Source organism: Thermobia domestica, chromosome 8 (assembly GCF_964235325.1).
Source record: "Thermobia domestica chromosome 8, izTheDome1.hap1.1, whole genome shotgun sequence".
NCBI lineage: Eukaryota > Metazoa > Arthropoda > Insecta > Zygentoma > Lepismatidae > Thermobia > Thermobia domestica.
The window spans coordinates 137,744,887-137,769,262 of NC_137461.1; the positions used below are offsets into that span (position 1 = coordinate 137,744,887).

Here is a 24,376-nt window from a genome sequence, read left to right on the forward strand (position 1 = left end):
TGCGCCTTTGTTATCTCACGATATTCTTAACTTTGGAATATGAAATTTGTTACATACATTTTTTATTTAAACTAATAGGACCTAGGACCTGTTACCGCAGCATTTTTGAAGATTCCGTCTTAAGGGAGCAAGAGCATCTCATATATATATATATAACATATATAATTTTGTCCGTGAACTCCTAGACTGCTTCACCGATTTTGATAAATTTTGGTATATGACAGGACCATATCCTAGCTTAGGTTTCTATGTTACTTGAATAAACTTTGTATTCGAAGGGGGGCGAGAGGGGGTACAAATTTATGCAAAAAATTTAGCATCATACAATTCTCTAAAATTAGAAAAATGAAATTTGGTGTATAAATTCTTCATTAAAATAAGCAATCCTATGAGCCAGCATTTTTTGAAACTTCCCGTTTTAAAAAGGGCATCTTTATATATAAAAATGAATGTAAAGATGTTTATCCACAAACTCTTCTGAGACCCCTGCACTTACTTTGATGATTATTTCTGCATTACTAGAGCATGGCTATCTTTGTTTTATATCGTGTTATTCTGGTTTAACCCTCTTTCCCAAACTTAGAGCAGAGAGTAGCATTACTGATAATCAACGCTCCTTAAAAGTCACCCTGGATTGATTTCGTATTTAACCAAATGTTGAAATATTTAAAGAATGTAGTTGGCGCATTTTTAATACTAATTTTCAACCGAGAAACGTGTAACGTCGTGTTAATTACGCCTATAAGAGTTTATTTGAACGGTTTGTCTGGCCTCTTTGACCAGATTAAATTACTCACATATAGATTAATTAACTTTATGAAAATATTGTGCTCTTTAGATGCTAGGTCCAAGGTTCAAAACTTCGATCTTCGTGTGAGTGGTGAAAAAGACCACAAATTTAAGTGGTCGAAACTATTCTGGTAAACTCTTTTATACATAATTAATAAAAGTAAGATGTATATCTTTCTTGGTTAAAAATTAGCATGTTATCATGTATTGTAATGTCTTCAAAAAAGAAAATCCCGTCGAAATAGCGTATAACACAAAGTACGCGTAGATGGATAAAAGTAAAAGAACATTTCCCAAAGGCAACAGAAGAAGAAAAACGAAACCTCTAAAACCAGAAATTTCACAAGAGTTTTCACTATACATGTAAATAAAATGACTACAAACTTATCTATTCCGTTATCTTGTTAGTCAGACAAGTACTTCACTTGTTGAACAGTTATTACGTCAAATAAAGATAGATATCATTAATAAAATATGTGATTTAGATAACATACTATAAAGATGCATGATAAGTCTTTATCATAATTGTAATATCCGTAATAATTCAATAATCATTTTTATTGAAGTCAATTAATGTTTTATCTTTATTTATGTATGTGTATGAACTGATAACAACTTCTATCTAAAGGATGCTGCATCTTCCTAGAAAAACATGATAATACTAAACACAAGGTTATTAATATATTTATGCTTAAGTGTGCAGATATATTAAAAGATAATTTCGTGGAATTAAACGTATCCCTTTTGTCTTTAAAACGAACTTGAGAAAGGTGCTCTTACAATGTTGGTAGTAGAAAGTCCATAGTTTGCTGATTGATTCGTTAGGATTTAAGTCGAAGTATTTTGTTATCAGTCTATAATAGACATACAGATATAATTTAAGATGCGATGTGCAACTACTCTCATCGAGAATTCAATCTGAATCTTCAATATCAATGGCAATAACCAATAGAATTTAAAGTTTTTTTTCTTAGGAATCGCATTGCTAAATATCTACTTGTAGCAGTTATTTTTTCATATCTTACACCTATCTCATAATTATGAAACACAATTCTAAAGTTTAAATGAAATCAATTTTGAGCAGTTGAGATATTCATTCATGAGAAAAATTAGAATGAAACATGTTATAGAGATAGCAATATTGTGATGTTCAAGTCGTCAAATCTGAAATAATTACGAAACTTCAGTTTATATTTATTTATTTATTTACGATACGCTCATATCCCTGTGGACTCCCTATTGCTGTAGGAAAAAAGTAAACTACATTTAAAACACATAATATATCACTAGAACTATTTCAATACTACTTAGTAGCTTTCTCAAAATAAAATTTTATTTCGACAGTCACATACAGGAGATGAAGTAGATGATGTTATCAAACAGCAGTAAATATATTAATACTTTCTTTCACAAAGCAGTGAAAACTAACTAATTTATTAAGATTTGGTCAATGAAATCTAAATAAGTTCTCTCTTTTCTTATTAGATAGGCAGGTACATTATCTCAAAGTATAAAATATCTTTATTTCAACTCACGCGAATTTAAATGAGGAAAATGGTTAATAACCGATCTAAATGTGAGGATAGTAACCATGTATGGAGAATGAATGAAAAGAAATACTGACAAGTCCCAGGATGAAGTTTTCTATTGACTCCAACTTTTTTTTTTTCATTTAAGAACAACACTATTAATGAACCACTATGGACTACCAGGTTATTTATGATGCATACTTAATAACATGTAATACCCCATTGTCAAGCTTTAGGGTTTGCTCCAATATGGTGTAAATAGTTGATTCAAGCACAGCTACGTAAACAGAGAATGAAATGAAAATTTAGAGCAAAACGTTCTTCAGTTACCTAATCACTAAAAGGATCACCCTACATAATAATAATGATTAAGAATCAATAGCAATGAAATCATTTGCTATGACGTTCTCCACACACATTCAAACATATCTTTGCTTTCGCTTCAACAGCTAATCTGGGTAAAACCACACACGTGCGCAGGAATCAACGTTGTAGGTTCGAACATCTGAATCCTAGAGTCACTGCTACCCGTAGTTAGCTTGCGAGTAGTGATTTAAGGTAAGGGAATCACGTTGCCGGAAATAGTTTTGCAGTGAAAATGACGAATTAGAAACCCTTACAACATTTATCACAAAATCCTAATTAATTTGAAGAAATAACCAAATGAGCAGTATATATAAAATTATGTGACGTCAGACGTGCATGTGTTCGAGTAGCACAAATCCTTCGCTGCATGGCGTGAGGACATTGAAGACGGCTTGTGCAGTAATGGCAACAAAGGAAGGAAATAACACAAATAAATGACATTGTTCTGTATGATGACCAGACTAGCAGATACTGTGGAGAAAGTTTGCACAACTGTTTGAATATGTCCAAGGACGGTATCAAGAAAGCCTCACCCATGACCAGAAAGACTTCCAAAATAAGTGTACAGTGACACAATGCAATGTCTGGCGGCTGAACCGGATTTTCTAATTAAAATTTTCACAGGTAACGACACATAGATTTTCCAGTCTGATCCAGAAATAAAGCTAACCTATATACTTGAAATACTTTTATCACCATCAGTGACGTGGCGTGACACTTTGACGATTGTTACCGGTTGCTGATACTACAAGTAACTCTTGTTTCTCAATAACAGAAAATCTAGTACTCGCTTTTTCTTTCAGAGTATCGGCGTGGGAGACCCGGGTTCGATTCCCGGCGGGAGCTCATGTGGTTCGGATTTCACGTTAATCAGTAGGTCCACGTCTCATATAGCCTCGCTGCTGAACGGGACGTAAAACTCAAAGTCAACTCAACTCAACTCTTTCAGAGTATCAACCATTTCAAACTATAGGCATTGGCAAAGGGGTCAAATCCCACTTCATTTACTCTTGACCTTTTTGAACAATGTGACTCTTCATTTTTTTTTTTTTTTTTTTACTAAATATTATTGAAACTGTCTCTCAATGATCTTAGACATTCTTCAAACTCAACTGTTTTCTTTCTGCAGTAACCTACATCATGAACTTTCTTTTGTAAGATATTGAACAAGATTTCTTATCTTGATGCTATAACAGAACAGTTCAAGTAAAAAATTGAAGTCAAAACTTTGAAATGTTTGATAGAATTTTGCTACACAAACTCTGGTTTGAGAATCCTATTCGTCCGTTTTATCCATCATGGATTTAAAGACTCCTAACAGTTCATCTTTAAAGACATACAGCACATCATTTACCCACTTCTATAGTTCCATACCCTGCGTTTGAGACTGTTGGAATACTTTTGTTGACTAAATAATCGAGAGCATTTGTTCTTTTTGAAGACTTCGAGGAAGAAGAAGCAAGTCCCAACACAATTAAAAAAAAAAAAAAAACTTATACCCTTTTCCAGTAGCGTAACTTGAAGCTTCAGTGCCCCCGCAACCTAGTTATGCGCCCCTAGTTTCGGTATATTTTGCGACCCTGGAGCTCGTGCGACCCCCTTCCGCCACGAGGGTTGCGGGGGTGCTATTTACGCCTGTGCCCTTTTGCATAATCAACGGACTTTTCTAAAACTAAATTAACTCTATGGGAATAAGAATGAAAATATAGGTCTAATTAACAAGAGGCTGCAGTTCCCTACTTCACCAACCATAACTGGAGTTTCCTCGTATTTTTGAGCAACAAGTTTTCCGTATTGAAAATTAGTCAGACAGTCAAACTGCGGCACGATGAAGACGATTGCACAGTTCTTTTTCAACACATCAAACTGCATCAAAGTGCAAATTCAACTAGTAGGCTAGCGGCTAGAGTTGGAAATCTGTTGCATCGAAAGTTTTCTATACTAAATTAAAAACAAAATATTTTCAACTTAATTACCATAAATTCTAAATAATAATAATAATTACTCGAATTGGAAGGAGCGCGGGCAACATCTCTGCTTCGCTCTAATTATTACTATTCACCCTTGTTCTTGAAACAGTTCCCATATAGCACAATGTGTTTCATCGATAGGCATTTCTATATATTTAATGACACTTCAGGGACTGACAATATCTTTGCTCCTTCAGGCATGAGATAACCATCTAAATTTATACCATTTAAACAAAAATAAAATCTCAATTAAAAAAAATAATGTCCATAAGCTCATATTAACATTCAATGAGAAACTTTATTTTGAACCAAAGTAAACCTATATTAAATTTTTGTTAGACTATCCTATGGAATATATTCGTCTTGTTCACTGTTGTTGTATTATTCAAATTTAAAGATAACGTATTAACATACAAAAGTCGTGTAAAAATGATAGATTAACATATAAATAATGCACTGGAACATCAGTCTCACAGTAGCACGTGTTAAATGCTATTAGTATGAAAAACCCGGTACTTATATTTGTCCGAAATTGTATGCTGTTAAGACAGTGAAATAACCTTATGAATACTGAAATTACAGCCAAGGTTCTATCCTTAGAATGGGGAAGCAAACGAAACAGTATAGTAGAGTTACCGCCCGCTCGATCCTCTACAGCGAGAGGAGAGCGAATAGACTCCTAAGCGGGCGGTGAGTAGAATATACGTGTTGATGATATTCTAGATTCTCCTTGTTTTGACAAGGAACGTTCCTATTTTTTCCTGTTCCACTCAGCCGAACGGTAACATAAGGGCTATTCCGAAAGTCCAAATACGAGCTCGCAGGATGCTTCTGGCTGGCACGCTAAAAGGTGCTTCTGGAGTGAACGAACGCTATCGGGGTTCGCGTTACCTCTGAAATCCGCGGTATCAACAACAGTATGCTCCTATTTGGTGTTGGCATGTTGCATTTGTTCACAATGTAAATGAAGCATAGACCATCCAAACTTAAAAAAAAAAAAAAAAAAAAAAAAAAAAAAAAAAAAAAAAAAAAAAAAAAAAAGAAAGAAAAGAAAAGAAAAGAAAAGAAAAAGGAAAATGTAAACATCTTTCCATGTCGATAATGAAATTTGAAGATATATGAAAACAACGAAAAACTGTAATATTTTTACCGTTACCGCCGGTAACAGCGGTAATATGCACTACACGTCCCTGATCACCATGAATGAATGTCACACTCGTGAACAAACAGAAGGTGAAGGCATGCTTATTGTGATATCAGTGGAGTGGGACTGGTTGAATAGATACCACCAGAACAAAGAGGAAATCAACATTATTATCTGCAGACTCTGCTCAAGGAGGGGAGGAATAATACCGGTAGGCCCCGATTGTGGTAAAACAAGGAATGGATTCTATATTTCTATAATTTCCCTTTGAGAGAACAGAGCACTTTTTCTATTGAAGCAATTTCTTCCAGATAAAAGGATTCAAGTGCTGGAACATCCACTCCATTCGCAGGATTTATCGCAGTGTTATTCTCTTTTTCCGAAAGTAAAATCTACAATGAAGAGAACTCGTTTTTAGACTGAAGAACACATGCACATTTCTATGTATTCTTTCTTGAAATGAAATGAAATCTTTGAGTTTTACGTCCCACGGTTATGCCGGTTAGGCTAAAGGAGACGGTGATGATGAGAGATGCATGAAATGGTGGAATGAAGAAAGTGGGAGGAAACGGGAGAACCCCGAGAAAACCCACCACACGGTGTTTGTCCACCACAAAGTTCATGTCCGAATTAAACAATACCTTCTCAAATATCGTTTATTTCTCTTCTCTTGCTTTCGTTTTCCAGAATATGAGTGTAATTGTTTTATGCTATAACATTTTTGAATAGAATAACATTCAAAATAGAATTAGCTACATCAATTAATATTACCTGAACTAGTTTATTAAGTGTTAAGTGTCTTATAGCTACTCTTAAATGTAATTGTTTGAAACGGGTTATTAAGCACTAAAGAAACAGAGCTCAGATTTAAGTTAATATTGTTGTATGAGAGCTTCTGTTCAGAATATTAGATATGTGAACATCGATAATACAATATTTGTCTAAACTGTACATCAATAGATTAATGTGGTGTTGTTAATAGTTCAAAAATGTCTCACCCTGCAATAGATACTTTAGAAAGCACTGATTACCCTAATGAACCACTCCCTATACTCCTAATGGAAATTCAAATCGTTCCCACAATGCAACGAAAGTGATCCTATTGCGTCGTCTGCTACTGGCAGTAGCCAAGTGTATCATTGGCTAATTCTACAAGACTCACGCGCTCTGAATGATTTGATTCGTTCTTGCTTTTATAGTTCGTGGTACCCAACTTCCTTGAGTGGCGGCGCCACAGTCTCTACTCAAATAACTTAGTTTCAGCGGGAAGACCTAAAAATCGCCCAAAAAGGACCTATAAAAAGACCTAAAATATCAAAAAAGGACCTAAAAGCTGGAAAAAAGGACGTAAAAATAAGACCCAATGTAATTAGAATTACATATTTAATGAATGTAGTGCTCAAGAAATACAAGCTTCTGGTAGTATACAGTTGAAAGAAAGGGTGCAGCGATGCACATACTCCTCTCGGAAGGTCGACTCGTCAGGAATCTTCTGATTTGTATACTGCTCCAAAATCATTTTGAAATTTTCATTGTTTATCTTTGCCAACGGCTCCAACTAAGGCACTGCAAAGATCTTTGTAAAACGGAGATGATTTAGAATGTCCACTAGTACTTTGTCCTAACTGAAGCAGTTCTTCCTTTTTCTTCGCGGCCCGGGAAGCTACTTTCACTTCCTACGTGCTATTGGACATGGAATCGTTTTCTCTGCATTCACTTTCACTTCACAATATTTGCAGAAAAGAATATTTCCATCCGTAGAAAAACTTCTGCTCCAAATTCAGACACAAACTGAAGCAACAAGGAAGTTTTCTTAGGTTTAATTTTAGGCATGTTAACGGTCTATCCTTCTTGCACAAACTGAAGTCCAAACTAAAATAAGAAAACTTCCCCACCCTCACCCCCTGCTAGAGGACATTGTTATACCTCCTTATCTTACTTGTGGTTGTTGCAAATTTGGTCTTATCAGTAGAGTCGTTGAAGAATGTCTTGTCTTTTGAATTTTCTTTACTAAAGAGAAGATGTTTAAGAAGTTGTGGTGATTGGAGTTAATGGATTTATTATCGAAAGATAAAGTGAAAAAAAAAACTTTAAGACTTATAAAAAGCTTTAAAAAAGACCAATATACAAAAAAAAAAAAAAAACCGCCGAAAGAGGCAAAAGAGGACAAATAAAATCCACCATTTTCTGGCCTACAATGACCCAAAATGAACATATATTATGTTAAGCCTCGTCTTCGGGCGCTCCTTAAAAAAAGTATTTACCCTCAACTTCCGGGCCCTAATCATTACTCTATGTTAGAAAGAGTCTTACTTTTTATTTTTCAACATATTTATTCTAAACAAATATAAGTCTGTAGTAAACCGTCATGTGATTGTTGATCGCCACGACCTTATCCTGATAGCCGAGATACGCAACTTCAATTCGGGCGACTCCGCACATGTTACATAGTTCTTCATGTTACACACGTAAAACATTACTTAGGAGATCGATTCAAAGAGCTAATTGAGTTCAAGTATATAAAAATGTTAATACAGAAACAATATTTAAAATAAAAGGTACTAGATTTATTAGTAACGGGTTATGAAAATGACGCCACGACTCAGAATCGGAAAGAGAGAAGGAAAGAAAAGAGTGAAAAGCCGGTAGCTAAGATGCGAGTCTCTTGCAAGTGTTGCAAGATTATAAACTTGAAAAATCTTATATCAAAAACAGAAGACCAGTAAAATTAGTTAATTGATCAATGTTAGAAATCGTCCACAATGGATAGGAAATTTCTTAAAATTTTTATATGATATATAAATTAAATAGAGTTGCTACCCCGTAAGAAACTTCTATGCCTGCTGATAAATGAAACAAAAAAAGAACGGGACTCACATGTAACTTCTGCAATTTTTGTGCATTGAGTAACACTGCTCTGCCAAATATCATCTTCACGCGTGCGTTGGTTTGAGTACGTGGGTGTAGTGGAAACTGAAACCATGGAGAGTGTCAAGCGCGAAATTGAAATCATGAATGAATTCGAATTATCTTCTCAGTATTATAGAAAACACGAGGAAGGGAAACCTCTTTAAAGTCAGCAAAGTAAATTGTCAACTACGTGCACTCTCGACTAAGAGAAAAATATGCAGACAAAACTGTTGAAGAAATTGATATGATTGTTGCCGGTTCGCAGCTGGTTTACTCATTGCTAACGTACAGTTGCTGTGCTTTGAGAGAAAAAAAAAAAATCGTATTTTTAATTTATTATGTGAGAGGGTGGCTGCTTGTGTGTTTCTGTTTATGATTGACCTTTTCCAGGAAGATATATGAGAGTAACTTCATTTCTTATCCTTTCTTACCTTAATCAATTGAAATGAATAACCAAAATACAGGTTTCATGCTCTCGAGTTTTAATTGTGAAGATTGCAAATACATCACGTGCGAATTTCCAATACCTCTTTTTACTATTGTCGTGTCTTCATGAATTATTAAAAACAAATAAACCAAGAAACATTTTTCGTAGCGGCAGGAAAAGAACGAGAAATCACCGCTCCGCGCATATCAGCTGAGACCCAGAGCAGCGCTAGTTGAAACCCTGGCGAATGAGAACCCAAACAAAACACACACACACACACACACACACACACACACACACACACACACACACACATACACATATACAAAGATTTCCCTGCGAAGAGGTTCGCGCGCCAAACATGTACTAATGCGCTTGTGATTCGGCTCTCAAGTTAACATTGCGTTTAGTATAGTTAGTATATTGTTAATGCGTGATAATACTTGATTCTTAATAATTCCTAATAGAAAATCTCTCGTTAATTTTGAGAAGGCCAATACAGAGTGCATTTTTTATAAATAATGAAATTGGAACTAACCTACAGCTACAGTAATCCAGAGTTGACGTGGGTCAATGAAAACTTGACCCACCACCCACCGTGACCCACGACCCACTGACCCACCACCCATCATGACCCACTCTGACCCACGACCCACCATGACCCACTCTGACCCACGACCCACCATGACCCACTCTGACCCAGACCCACCATGACCCACGAACCACCACCCACGGTGACTCACTCTGACCCACCACCCACCGTAACCCACCACCCACCATGAACCACTCTCATCCACTTTGACCTACTGTGAACACCAAAATCCATCGTCATCAACTCTGGACACGATACACGGCCTCTTCTGTACTGACTAAAGAGTTTACACTTGTAATAAAACAAGACTGTGAAATTGTCACTAATCGGAGTTTAAATTTCTAGCGAATCGCTCAAGCACCACTCTGTTACAATAACGGTGGATCTGACCTTTACGATATAAAATGGTAAAGTGTTTGTCCGTGAGGAAATTGAAACAGTTCGAGGTGGGGGGGGGGGGATTAGTGTGTGCCTAAAATATACTTGTACTAAGAGAGTATTCTTGCAAGTGTTAATTTCTGAACGCATTCCACAAGAAACTTCTATTCAGAGGAAAATACCCCTGTACAATATGGAAAAGGTTATGGTTTCTCAGTTCATAGTATTTTCCTCACAAAAGACTTGAAAAATCAGTTGTTCATAGGGTATAAAGGTGCTCGGGTACCCTATGTGAGAGCATCTCCATAAAGTATGCTCATAATTGTAATTTGTGTAATCACTAAAACACCACGTTAAATTTAAGTTACAAATATGCATAATTGCAATTATTATGAATATTTGGTCAAAAGTAGTTTACCCAAAGCAAAGAAGAGAGTTACTAAAAAGTAGGTACAAAGTTGAATAACACAAATAAGCCATTAGTAATACAAGTATACATTTTCCGTAACTAGTAATTTTCCACCTTAAAACAAATCTGAAATCGAGTTTATTTCCTGTTGGTAACTTTTTGGCGGTAAATCATCCGCAGTGGAATGATGTCCATCCTTCAGCCAAGAAATAACTAACTCGTCTACTTTGAACTTGTCTAGCGGTGGGCCATTAACATTGATGAGCAACAAGTTAGACAATGTTTGAGCACTTAATCTATTTCTAATATCAGTCATCTGTAAATTCATAAGGGGAAATCCCCGTTCGCACTCTGTCGTGGAAATTGATAATACTTCTACCCGATTTCTGCAACTTGTCATCGACAATCTACTTGTTAGACTTAAGTCTGATAACGATTTTTCTCGGTCAGTTTTGAAATACTCAGCAAGAAGTATCATCTCTCTATCACCGTACAACATTTTTTCCATATCGACCATGTCAGTTGGTAATGTCGACTCATGGAGAATATAAACTTCATCTAACACGCCTTCGATATGGAATCTTGTGAGTAAATTATCAATTAAAGCCTGATAAACTGATGATTTCTTATCTGTTTATAAATTTAATTTTTGTAATTACACACGAAGGTTTGATACCATTACCAAGTTCCCTCCCCCGTCTAGAAAGCGAAAGGGAACGAGGTTCCTAGAAAGTGTTCAGAGCTGAATGGAAATTTCCCTCCTTCTTCAACTTCAATTACCACACTGCTGTTTGCCATGCGCCAAATTACGATGAACTTGAATTAAATTATCATAGTATAATTATTTCCTTGTTGAATTATCAATACTTTTCAGTGGAAAAAAGGATGAAATTTCAAAGTTCCAAATCAAAGTAAGTAGACCAACGTAAAGGGAGAAAAAGTGTAAAATTTTCCATACAATTATGCGTACAATCCAAACTTCAAATTTCCGTGTAATTAAGCTTACAGTACAAATTTTATGCCTATTTTTCTCACAACTTTATGGGTTGATTGCCCTGTGCTGTAAGCGCTCCATATAATAAACATAAGCTTCAGCAATTATTATAGCAGAAAGCAATGGATATATGAAGCCAAGCACTGTATATTTTGTTTCTGATTTTTTTTCTTAAATAACATCGATCGTTTTCGATCATTTTTACAAACCAACTCACTACCAATTTTCCATATATAGAAAGTGCCCCCCCCCCCCCCACACACATAAAGGAGAATTTATAAAAATGCTAGGACACATTCTGTTTATTTTCAATAAAGAGTTAATACACTGAATTTCTGCTCCGTAAGTTTAACGGTGTGCGAGATACTCATTTTTTTTCTCAAAAATTCGGATCCTCACTACCTCCTTAGGATATTATGCATTATAATAAAAGCAATATAACATCCCAATTTGGATTAAGGCTAACTATATACCAAAAGTAATTTCATTTGACTTTGCAATTTGACCGTGATGATCAGGCACACATAATTACATTCATTTTTTTATATAATAATTTATATATTACAGTGATTCGAAAATGTATTTTTTTCAGTAGTTAGCTCTAAAAGCCCACAGGTCTCGAAAGCCAAGTTGTAGTGTAAGTCCTATTCCTATTATTACAATTAAAAATATCAATATCCAAAAGTGCCCGAAGTTCTTTTTTTCACTTGGTTAGATATACTCACCTCAGGTAAGTAGACAGAAACAAGTGGAAAAGAAAGGGAAATTGTCTTGAAAGTAAAACGGAGACAAATTTACCAGTCTTCAGAAGATACTCTCTACAATGCAGTGAGCAGAGAGGGTCGGTAGATCATACTGAGTCGGTGGGTCGCAGTGGGTCACGGTGAGTGGTGGGTCGCAGTGGGTCATGGTAGGTGGTGGGTCGCAGTGGGTCACGGTGGGTGGTGGGTCACAGTGGGTCATGGTGGGTGGTGGGTCGCAGTGGGTCACGGTGGTTGGTGGTGGGTCGCGGGTCACAGTGGGTCGCATGCCGTTGACCCACGACCCACTGACCCACTCAGAAAACTTGACCCACCGACCCACTGACCCACTCCATCTCTGCAGTAATCATATTGTTCGACATCTTTCGCAAGAGCTGTAAGTGTTTCTGCAATATAATTTACTATTTCTGATTGACGTTAATTGTTTCATTGTTCATTAGAATTCTGATATGTCTTCCGACATCTGTATAGATGAAACATATATAATGATCAACATATAATTTTATTCCTTTGTCAGAAGCATAAACTAGTTTCGTTAATGTTTTAAGAATCTCATTAAATTGGCGGCTTTACATTTTGCTAGGCAAGTCTGAATAACATAATAGATTTCGCAACAACCTGGATAGAGCTTAACCCTGAGGGATTGAAGGCAGACGAGCATCACAATAGATTAAAATGTTCTACATCTTGACGCTTATAAAACGTAGGTGTGTGATCTGTGCATTTGTTGCCTTATCTACACACGGGAAAAGTATGGCGTAGACTATGTATAGATTAGAGTAGAAACACATATAGACGTAAAATTATAGTTTACAGCTCATCACTGACATAAAGTTTATACAGAACCTTAAGTACGTAGAAAAGTTAACACTGTATTCCATATTATAAGAGCTATTTACAATATCAGGACATTAAGCTCTGAAACTAGGGATGCGCACGAGACGAGTCGAGACAGGATTTTCCTGACAAAATTCGAGTCGAGACACGGCTCTTCCAATAGAGAAATATACATTTTTCGAGTCGAGACATCACTTTTACAGCACAATTTCGAGACGAGACAGCCGCAAATCTTGTCTCGTGCGCATCCCTATCTAAAACGAATTTCAGATAGAAATCTTAAAGACGAAATCGTTCAAAATGGCCAAAAGTATACTGGATTCCTTTGTGCAGTGAACGTACCATATTCCTTTGTGCAGTGGTGCATGAGGCTTCAGGTTAGATCTCAGTTCGTGCCAAGTAGGCTTCTTGGTGGACAAATACCGTATGCGTGGATTTTCTCGATGTTCTCCCATTTCCTACTTTCTTCATTTCGCCATTTCATTCATTTCTCATCATCACCATCCCCTTTAGTCTACATGGCATAAAGGTGGGATATAAAACTGAACATTTTCATTTCATTTTCTTTTAATATTTACAACCATTTTGAATGTTTTCTTTATTTAAATATTATATCGTAAAAGTATTTTGTCGTTTTCATTGTGTGAATCAGTAATACGAATGTTACATAAGAAAGTGTTTCATATTGTATTTTTTCCTTTTCTTTCAGTTCTGTGGAAACATGTTTATTAAGGGACCAATGTACAGAGAAGCAAAACATAACTCTCTAAAGAGTGATACTTATTTATATAGTTTCAATCATCTCGGAAATCGTACAGAGTTGACCATAAACGATGTAGTAGATGAAGAATTTCCAATATCAGGAGGTAAGATTTTAAAGTTCATTTCTCAAAATAATTTCATAGGAACTCCCAATAAAGTGAAAGTGTCCAAAGACAAACTAAGAGCTAGATAGCAGGACTTTTGTCTAGGTAAATAATTACGTATTTCTCTTATAGGAAGTTAGTGAAAGTAGCAAAGAATGGAATATCATCGTCTTTACTTGAATGATTTTATGCTTAAATAGTGAAATTGTAGTCTAGGTATTAACGATGATGACAGTTTGTCACTCGGTAAACATCTATTTTAGAATTAAATAACAGGTCATCTATTTTCTATCACAAGTCAGAAATTGTAGAAAATTGTAGTTACAGACTACGTAAAAGCTGCAAACTTCCTCGTTTCACATGAACTTGATAAATCAGAAAGTGGTAGACTCAGGGGTGTTATTCTATTTTTTAACAACCGGTTTTCTCTCTCTCTCTCTCTCTCTCTCTCTCGCTATATATATATATATATATATATATATATATATATATATATATATATATATATATATATATATATATATATATATACATATATATATATGTAGCGTATGTATAGTAGATGATGGACAGGTAAATAGATAGATATTTATCTTTTAGGAAACAAACCATACAAGGTAGAGAAAAGCTTGTTTTTTTTGTTTTTTTTTTTGTTTTACTGGATACCACAACTAACAAGTAGAAACCTACACAGCATCCCAATGCAAGGTGGTGTGACAAAATTAGGTAGCACTGCGAATATTTTGAGACGAATTATCCATGACAGATGGTTGTCAACAAGTATTCGAAAGACCTTAATCCAGCAATGGATCGACAGTTGTTGAGAATGGCATGTATGTGTTTCAAATATAAGTAATCTCACCATTACACTAATATGATCCCAGTCTTCATTCTTGATATCTGAGCATTTGAGATTATGTAATAAACGCTTATATCTTGTTTTGAGAGATCATCGGCCTTATGCACAGTTGTTCTGATGCGTGATTAGTGCCATAATAAAGAGTTCTATTAGCATATATTTCCTGGAGTAGTCAGGCTTTTAGTATGAAGCTAATCATAAATCAAAACGACTCTGCATAAAGCCCCATATGTAAGGATCTCGAAGAACAAAAGTAGTAAAACTAAAATTTACTGTTTCTGGGTATAACTGAGCAAAATTTACTGTTATATATGGGTATAACAAACGGTTCTGCGAATTCAAAATATTTTAACAACTGATTCTAGCGAACCGATGCGAACAGGCTGAATAGCACCACTACGGTAGGTTATGTAAATGAAATGCATTGCTTTTTCTAATATGTACTATATTAGAACAAAGTTCTTGTAAGTAGATATATTGAGCAGAAGTGGCAACTGACGCTTCCAATCTGTCAGAACGGATATGTCGCAAAACCACAAATGAAATAACTGATTGTGTATTATTACTTATTTTTTTAGTATTTACAGTTGATCCCAGGGTAGATCATTTTCCTAGTGGAATTGCAGGCATTATTGAACTGATTAACTGTACTTGGAAACTTATTAACTATACGGTGTTACGTACTTTCTCTAGACTACTATTTATTGGATTAGTGTTACATTTTCTCTAGACAACACTTCGAAGTATACAGAACTTTTATCGGTATCAGTTTTATCGACTGTCTTAATGCAACTATTATGTTAAAAGATGAATTGATTTTCTTGCATTTCAGGAATTGATCACTCCGGAGAACTGAAATTTCTATTTCCAAGGACGGTTGGATTAACTGAGGCCGATGAAGAGATTTCAAAGAAAATGGTTGATCTCTGGACAAGTTTTGTTATTGAGGGGTAAGGGAAATAAAGATGTCATTATTTAATATTACACTGTCTTTATTATGCTTGAGTTCTGCATAGATTAAAGTTTCAACATCGAACTTTTGTTCAAACTGAAAAATATTCGAGCATTTGTTCTTTTTCTCTTTTAATTACTCCAATGTATAACGAAATACTTTGGATAGGTTAATAATTACCTGTACCTTGGGCAGAAAGTGCTCATACATGTGCACTATACTTAATAGAATGTTAATTTAATAATAACAAAAGAAGAATGTTTTTAAGATATGTAAAATTATTATTATGGGATAGTTGTTGCTATGTAAATGTTTATGGATACCTAGTCAGCAAGTTTGTGTGCTTGACAGTTTGAAGGAAAATATATTATAAAGTATATCAGCTAATAAACCATTTTAGCAACGTTCATCGACGTTATCATTCTAATAGAAAAGGTGAGAATAATGGTATATAATTATTAAAGATAATTTTTACATGCAAACAAATACTACCACTTAAGATTTATATATCTTACTAAGCCGAACCAGGTTGACGACTACCCTTGGTGAGTCGTTATAAAAATTTTGGTGCCTTCACACCGGGATTAGTTAAAAATTTTGGTTTACCTCACCCGGGATTTGTTGTAAATTCATATCCCGAAGCAGAGTAAGGTTGAATTTACTTTTGTCATAAAGTTAATGAGTACAAATTTCACCATATTGAGAAGTGGTAGAATAATTATAAGGAAAATGGACACTGAAATAATGGAGAATGAATCCACTAATAGTGACAACGGTGAACCTAGTGTAACATCAGGATTGACATCAGAAGACCGAATCTTGCTAGTCTTACAGCGGCAATTGATGCAAATGTCTACCGAGTTAAAGCAGACGATGAAGCATAACTCTGAAGAATTAAGTAGACGAATAGAACAGAAGTCTGATGAATCTAACAAGCAATACGAAGAATTGAAGCAGACGATAGAACAGAAGATGGAACAGAAGTCGGACGAAACGAAACAATTAATTATCCAGACGATGAGCGATATCACCTCGCAGTTCGAGGAAAAGTTAAAAGGAATATCGGAGGAATGCCAGGGTAATCACAATCACCTGAGACAAGAAATCAGTGATGTAAAAAAGGATTTAGAAGTAACAGAATCTTCTGTTCAACAACAAAAGATCCAGGTCATCAATAATTCTAACAATATACGTGCAAATACGCAATTGATAGCTACGTTACAGGAAGAAATTAGAATGCTACAGGTTAAGGACAACACATACCGTAATAACATGTGTAGTGATCGCATGGAGTTTCCCCACTCACCAGAGATGAACTCGCCTTCGCCGGTGTCTGATGAGGATATTATATTGGAAGAAATACATCCGAAGGGTACAGATGGGCGAAACATAGATGGTGTAACGACACATCACGTCATGGATAGGAACTATCACCCAATAAGTACACGGAATGATAAAAGGAAGGTAAAATTAAGTGTTAAGATGAGTGAAATTCGAGCTATGAGCAAATTCAGTGGTAAGTGTAACGAGAATGCTACTTCTTTCTTAGAGAAATTCCAGGACGAATGCAATATAATGTGTATAGATAGATCACAATATATGAAATTAATCCCTCATGTATTACTCCCACCTTGTTCATTATGGTTTAAAGCAGTACGTGATCACATCAGTACATATGAAGAATTCAAAGCGGCACTGATCGCCAATTATGAAAATGACTTTTTGCTTGCGAATAGAGATGCTACCATTAGAAATCAACACTTCAATCCTCGATTGCATAAATCTGTTGTAGAGTTTGTTGTAAATACCTACAACGAATTAAAGGTCGTTAATCCATTGCAATCGGAATCGAGAATAATAGCATCGATTCGAAATTTGCTTCCATTTAAATTACAACAGATCTTATTTTCCACACAGTGTATGAGTTTCAACCATTTATTAATGCTTGTCCAATGCTATGAAACTCAATACCATGCCATGAATCAACAAGCAGGAATGGGTAAAAATAAGAATAATTCAGATCATTTGGTGCCTGTTCGGAATTTAAATATCCGAAGTGTGAATAATACGGAACATAACCTAAGCCGAGTATACTCTAGCAATCAAAATGAGCAAAATAGGCAAAGTTATGTAGGGAATCCGCCTAACCTAATTAATCGTAGCAATCCATATGTTAGACCATATAATCAAAATAGGTTTAAAAATAGACGAAATGTATGGCGAAATTCCAGGAATACAGCGAACTACGTGGATAGACGTAATGGGAGGACAAGAGATGGCACTTCGCATCAAGATCCAGGTATTGAAGTAATTTCTGTACAGAACAATAATACGGGACATAATCATGATTGTGCTGTGCAATGTACTTTATTAGAATCGTATGCAAGTACGAACGTAACCTGATTACCGTTAATGAAATTAGGTTAAATTCATATCAGCTATAGATTTTCATGAACATTTATTTTATTTTTATTCAATTTAATTTTCTTTAATTCTCATTAATCAACTAGCAGCGTTCACCCCGCTTCGCTGCGGTCACCCCGGAACGCAATAAACTTTGTTACTTAGATAATTTTTACTTTTTCGCTTTCAAGTGATATGATAAAAACCATAGAAGATTGCAGTAAATGTTAACATTATATCGCCTGTCATTTATGTTAACCCGCCCCGCTTCGCTGCGGTCACCCCGGAACGCAATAAACTTTGTTACTTAGATAATTTTTACTTTTTCGCTTTCAAGTGATATGATAAAAACCATAGTAGATTGCAGTAAATGTTAACATTATATCGCCTGTCATTTATGTTAACCCGCCGAGTGACACGGTCATGCGGGTTGCATATAAATACGTTTATTTTTACCTATGATGAACTAACAAAGGATTTGTACGTTATGGACACTTGAATGGTCAATTATCTCAAGACACTGGTAATTAAAAATTAAAGTGATATGATAAAAACCATCTAGGGTCCAAATCCTAATAACCCCCCAAAAATGAAAGAAATTGGTTCAGCCGTATTAGCGTGATGAGGGAACAAAGGATTTGTGCGTTCTCTTTTATATATAAGATGATAATTCCCAAATGTTTTTAATATATGTAGGAATTATAATTTGATTCATAAATGATTAAAAGCAAAGGTTATTTATATTAGATTGATTTGTGTTGAAAACTTAACTGTCAAAGATTATGTTAAGAAGATCTATTCTATAAAACTAATTATTCGACGACTGTTTTTATGAGCTATCCGATATATTATCCGAACAAGATTCTTCTTTATTATGACTTCTTAGTGCTACAATGTATACATTATAATACAACATCTAACTTATTTGTTATTTAATGCGCCCTAAAAGATCAAACATTATTTGTAACATCACTGTTTTAATAATGATCAAAACTATTAATCATAGTAATTTGTGTTTCACCCTCGTTAATTATATTAATAAGCGATGATGTTTTGATAATAATGAAATAAATATAATTAATATAATAAAAGATAAGTATTAACGAAATTAAAGATTTGTTATAAATGTATCTATATATATATATGAAATGTAATGAAGATATATACGAGGTGTGATCAAAATATAAAGAACATATGTAATGTAAGAACACTATTGTAAACGGACCAGTGGTTCTTGAAGATAAAAGCCAAGCTCACTCATGACTTTTATATTCAGTCCATTTGTCGGGCGACATTTTTATATAACGAAATACTTTGGATAGGTTAATAATTACCTGTACCTTGGGCAGAAAGTGCTCATACATGTGCACTATACTTAATAGAATGTTAATTTAATAATAACAAAAGAAGAATGTTTTTAAGATATGTAAAATTATTATTATGGGATAGTTGTTGCTATGTAAATGTTTATGGATACCTAGTCAGCAAGTTTGTGTGCTTGACAGTTTGAAGGAAAATATATTATAAAGTATATCAGCTAATAAACCATTTTAGCAACGTTCATCGACGTTATCATTCTAATAGAAAAGGTGAGAATAATGGTATATAATTATTAAAGATAATTTTTACATGCAAACAAATACTACCACTTAAGATTTATATATCTTACTAAGCCGAACCAGGTTGACGACTACCCTTGGTGAGTCGTTATAAATGTGTAGACTAATTTAGATTAAGTATTTTAACTGAGCTACAGTCGAATTAGCTTTTTTTTTCATAGACGTAGCTTGATTCGAGTGAAATTTTCGACACCAAAGTGAGGGGACACAACAGCGGCATGCTTATCACCTAGTAGAATAGACTAGAATTCAAATACAGTATTCGTAACTGTAATTGATAGTCTTCTAGTTTTCTTCCACAGGGATATGCTTTTCTATCTAAGGTTGTAAGTGATGAGGAAAATTAGACTCTAAATATATGTATATGAACCTTGTATGACCCCATCTATCCTAGGAAACGAAGGAAAATCAGGCAGATTAATTTATATAAATTCATCAAAATGAATAAAAAACACTTAATATTTAAAAGTGTATTTTAACATCCTATTTTCAAAGAACTTAAAAAGTTCGTTACTGAATTCTCTATGTTTGTGTGTGTTTGTGGGCGGGCGGGTGTCCGTTATGTTCATTTTTTCTTTTTTTAATTTTGAGCCCTCCATTCGATAGAGCATCAGAACCTACCTTAAAAAATGATGGAAATTTTTGCGTCTCTCTTACCGTTCCCCAGATATTGGCCAAAAGTTTCCGATTTCGGGAGATTTAAGGAGCCATATCTCGGGAACTGTAAGTCATAGAGCGATGATATTGGCGTTGATCAATACTTAAGAAGATGATGAACATTTTTGCACCAAATAGTAACCGGTGGCCACTGGTTATATCTGCATTTTCAGTATATATACGGTGATAAAAAGTGACAGCTCAATACAGCTAATTCAATAGATCCCCTAATACGCATGTTCCAAATACGTATTATCTATTGAAATTAATCAGATAAATTTCATATAAATTTCGAAAAAATAATTTTTTAAAAGTTCTTTCTGGCAATGCTCTTCGAGCATTCTCAACTGGTTTAAAAATGAATCTGAAGACTTTTATTTGAATATTTACTGTTTTTATTTATATTATCGAAGACTCAAGAAAAGTCATGAGTAGTGCTGTTAAAATTGTTCGAATAATGGATATTTGAATATTTTTCGTTTCCAATATTCGAATAGTTACTTTTTATGCGAATAATTGTTGGAATAATGGATTTTGTTCTCTCTCTTTTTTTTTAAGAATTCTTTATTCGAACAATTAATTATTGTAATTTTTACAGCACTATGAGAATTTAGCGTAAAAGCGTTCATGAACCATAGAGCAATATACATCCCTGTGGAAACTAAAGCCTGTGACAAACATCTTGGCATTTCAGCTAAACGAATAAAACGCAAGCTCTGGCGCGACGTTGCCAAGTGGGAAAAGGGTGTGGCTATAGCTAAGTAGACAAACTACAGCGCGATCAGGTGGCAAGGATAGACGTGGATGTGTACAATATAAACGTGGCAACACCGCTGGCCTCTCATTTGCTAGCAGCATTTAAAGGGAACTTGGAGCGCCACCTTCAAATGCCAGGATATTTGTCACGCCGTTTAGGTACTTTTTACAATATTTTATTTTATTTTTTTAAAAAGGAAACCTTCGGCTGAAGATGTTCCCGAATGGCCGTTGTTCACAGTTGATAACGATAAGTACATGAACATTGAAGATGGCTTCTCCATTCGGAATGACTACTCCCAAGAATACACAACTACAGTGAACGAAATCAAGCTAAGAGAAAACAACGGTGGCAGCACATTAGCACCTTCTCTTCTTTTGCCACTACTGGTATGGCTACTCACATACGTGATATTAATGTAGTTCTCTTGATTGTTTTATTTATGTAATACATTTGTACGTAAAAGCAAAACAAATGACTAGTTTGTATTGCAATGGCACAAAATACTATCTAGTAATGAACTTCAAGTTTTAATCTGTTTTATGTGTATGTCAACACATACTCGTATATTGTAATTTAGCAATCTAACTATATTTCCTTGTATGACTTATTATTTTTTATACATATAGCCTTTATTTCTATTTGAATTGATGATTATCAGGAGAAAGTTTTGGTTATAACGTCATTGATTCTGAATTCCAAAGTGTCATTCATTCATTCATTTTTTTTTTTTTGACTATCTAGCGATGAATTTTGACCCACTTCTATCGGCCTATGTTTCTTCAAGCCTTTAAAATTAGAATTTATGTTGATAGCTGAAGACAATGTCTCAGCAACTGTATGACTTTCATGTTCAATAGTTAATTTACTGGAAAATGTTTTCCAACTCCGTTCCATCTTATTCTGAAAACTAGAAAGCAAAATTTAAATTCTTAATTCATCGTTGATATATCTACGGTATCCTGGCTATACGTCAACATTTATGCGGACATGTTCACATTTTGAGCGTAAAAATTTGAGCCCGATACATTTTTCGAAGCTTTTTGATGTGTTAGCATCTTCTAAGCTCAATGTTGTCTTCATAATGTGGTCTATCGTATTGGTAATAACACTCACACGTGTCAGTGAGAAATGGACTGGTTTACATGACAACAAACTTCGTAACGCGTGTCGGCTTCTATTTCCGTTCCTTCAGTGTCTATGCTTCCGCTTCTTTTTGCTGATCGTATACTAATAGTTTTGGGGAACATATTGTCTTATTTAATCATTTAAATGGTTAAATTTAGGCACACCGTGATTCTATTTCTTATTATTCTCATTATATATAGGCCTATATACTTTCAGCCCATTAGCCAGGTAGAAGGAGGACAGTACATTTTAAATAGTTAATGCTTATACATGTATAACGAATTACCCAGGTTGAAGTATGCCCACATTTTGATATTTCAGAATATGGTGACCTTAGATACCCAGACTTTATAAAAGAATGGTGGAGTAATAAAGTAAAATCTGGTCTGAAGTAATGATAACTCGAACCCTAATCTTCCATTTGGTGAGTTTTTTTTTGTTTTTGTTTTTTGTACTCTCCGTTTAAACATTTCATTTAAAACGCTATTAAAATACTGTATTTGCATACATATAAGATGTACTCAAAAATAAAAAGCATTTTGTACACCTATACAGAGATGTTTGATTATTTCAATAAGTCCCTATTCCGTATTGTTTTGTATCTTTCTTGTTTCCTTACGGTATATAACAGCATCTTAGCAAGTGCAATTAAGCGATTTAGTAAATTATTTTCAATAGCTTTATTTACCATTTCATAGTATTTTATACATGCTTTTTGCCGAACGTACATGCGCTATTGATATTTCCAGATGTGAGATTCTGTATTTACTTAAACTAGCTAATTTCACGTATGTTCCTTCCTAAAATGTCACATTTTTTACAAGGTGTCTCAGTTGTGATACTTTTAAATAATTCCTTAACTGAACATCAATGCAGTGGTCGGAAAGCTACATGACTTAAAATATGCTGCAGTCCCTACTGTTTCAGTAACCATAAGTTTGGACTAGTAGAGCAAAACGTCTTTTGCATTCACTGTTTATCACCAATCCTAAGTCTTCATAGAAATGCAACGCCAATTTCGACATAAGAACTTCATTGTGCCTATATGGTAGGTGTAAATGCATTCGGTGCGGGAGATCCGGATTAGATTCCCGGTGGGAGTTAATGTGGTCCGGATCCCAGGTAAAACTGTGGTCCATGTCTCATATAACCTTGGTGCTGAACGGGACGTTAACCTTCAAATCAACCAAAAATTCAATTTCGACGTGAGGAGTGGTTCCTAGGGCTAGTAGAATTTTATCGCTGAATATAATTGTGAAATGAATTGTAAAGTTTTAATTCATTGGAAGTGCAAGAAATGAATATATCGGGTCTACAGAAGGTGTGCATTACCAGAGAATGTGGAGACAGTATACCAAGCTATAGTGAGAAGTTCAACTCGATCGATAAGACGTTAATCAACGGGACTACACATGTCAAAAATAAGTTTGGGTCTATTTTACACAATCACCTAAAATTTCATTTGTACAAAATTCAAATTGTGCATAAAATCCTAGCGCAAGATTTACTCGCCTAAATACAATAAAACAATTTTTCGAATCACTTAACTGTTTTGGATAGTTTCTTAGTGACTGATGAGGTGTATTTTCCCTTATCAGGAAACGTCAACAAACAAAATTCCCATTACTAGTCTGCCCAACAATCTCAAGAAATTCACGAACAACCATTAATTTACGAAAATGTAGCCGTTTGGTGTGGTGTGACTGCAATTGGAATTTTAGCCCCGCACACTTTTGAAGAGAGTGATCGCATAGTCACTGTTACATCTAGGTGATATTTAGAGATGATTTAGAAGTTTTTAAAAGCTAAATTGAGACAACTGGGAATAGAAAATATTGATTTATGATTCCAACATGATAGGGTAGCAAATTATACTGCATGAGTTTTAGGGCTATTCTGACGAATATGTCTTCTTTCCTCGTATCGCGAGGTGATGTTAATTGGCGCCATACTAACCTTGTAATAGATGATAACATTTGTAATGATATAGACTCTTTTAATGAATTATCTATTGTTAAAACCGGAATTA

At 34.8% G+C, this 24,376-nt stretch overlaps 1 protein-coding gene across 1 annotated transcript in view; it reads left to right on the forward strand.

Moving 5' to 3' along the window:
* The window catches only part of LOC145691845 (esterase E4-like), an 88,903-nt gene extending 67,190 nt beyond the window's left edge, over positions 1 to 21,713 (forward strand). The window contains exons 9-11 of the mRNA XM_081767160.1: positions 13,816 to 13,972; positions 15,664 to 15,781; positions 21,416 to 21,713. Coding sequence (XP_081623286.1) covers positions 13,816 to 13,972; positions 15,664 to 15,781; positions 21,416 to 21,641 — 501 coding nt within the window. The 3' untranslated portion in view covers positions 21,642 to 21,713. The remainder of the gene's footprint in view (positions 1 to 13,815; positions 13,973 to 15,663; positions 15,782 to 21,415) is intronic.
* Positions 21,714 to 24,376: the final 2,663 nt, after the last annotated feature.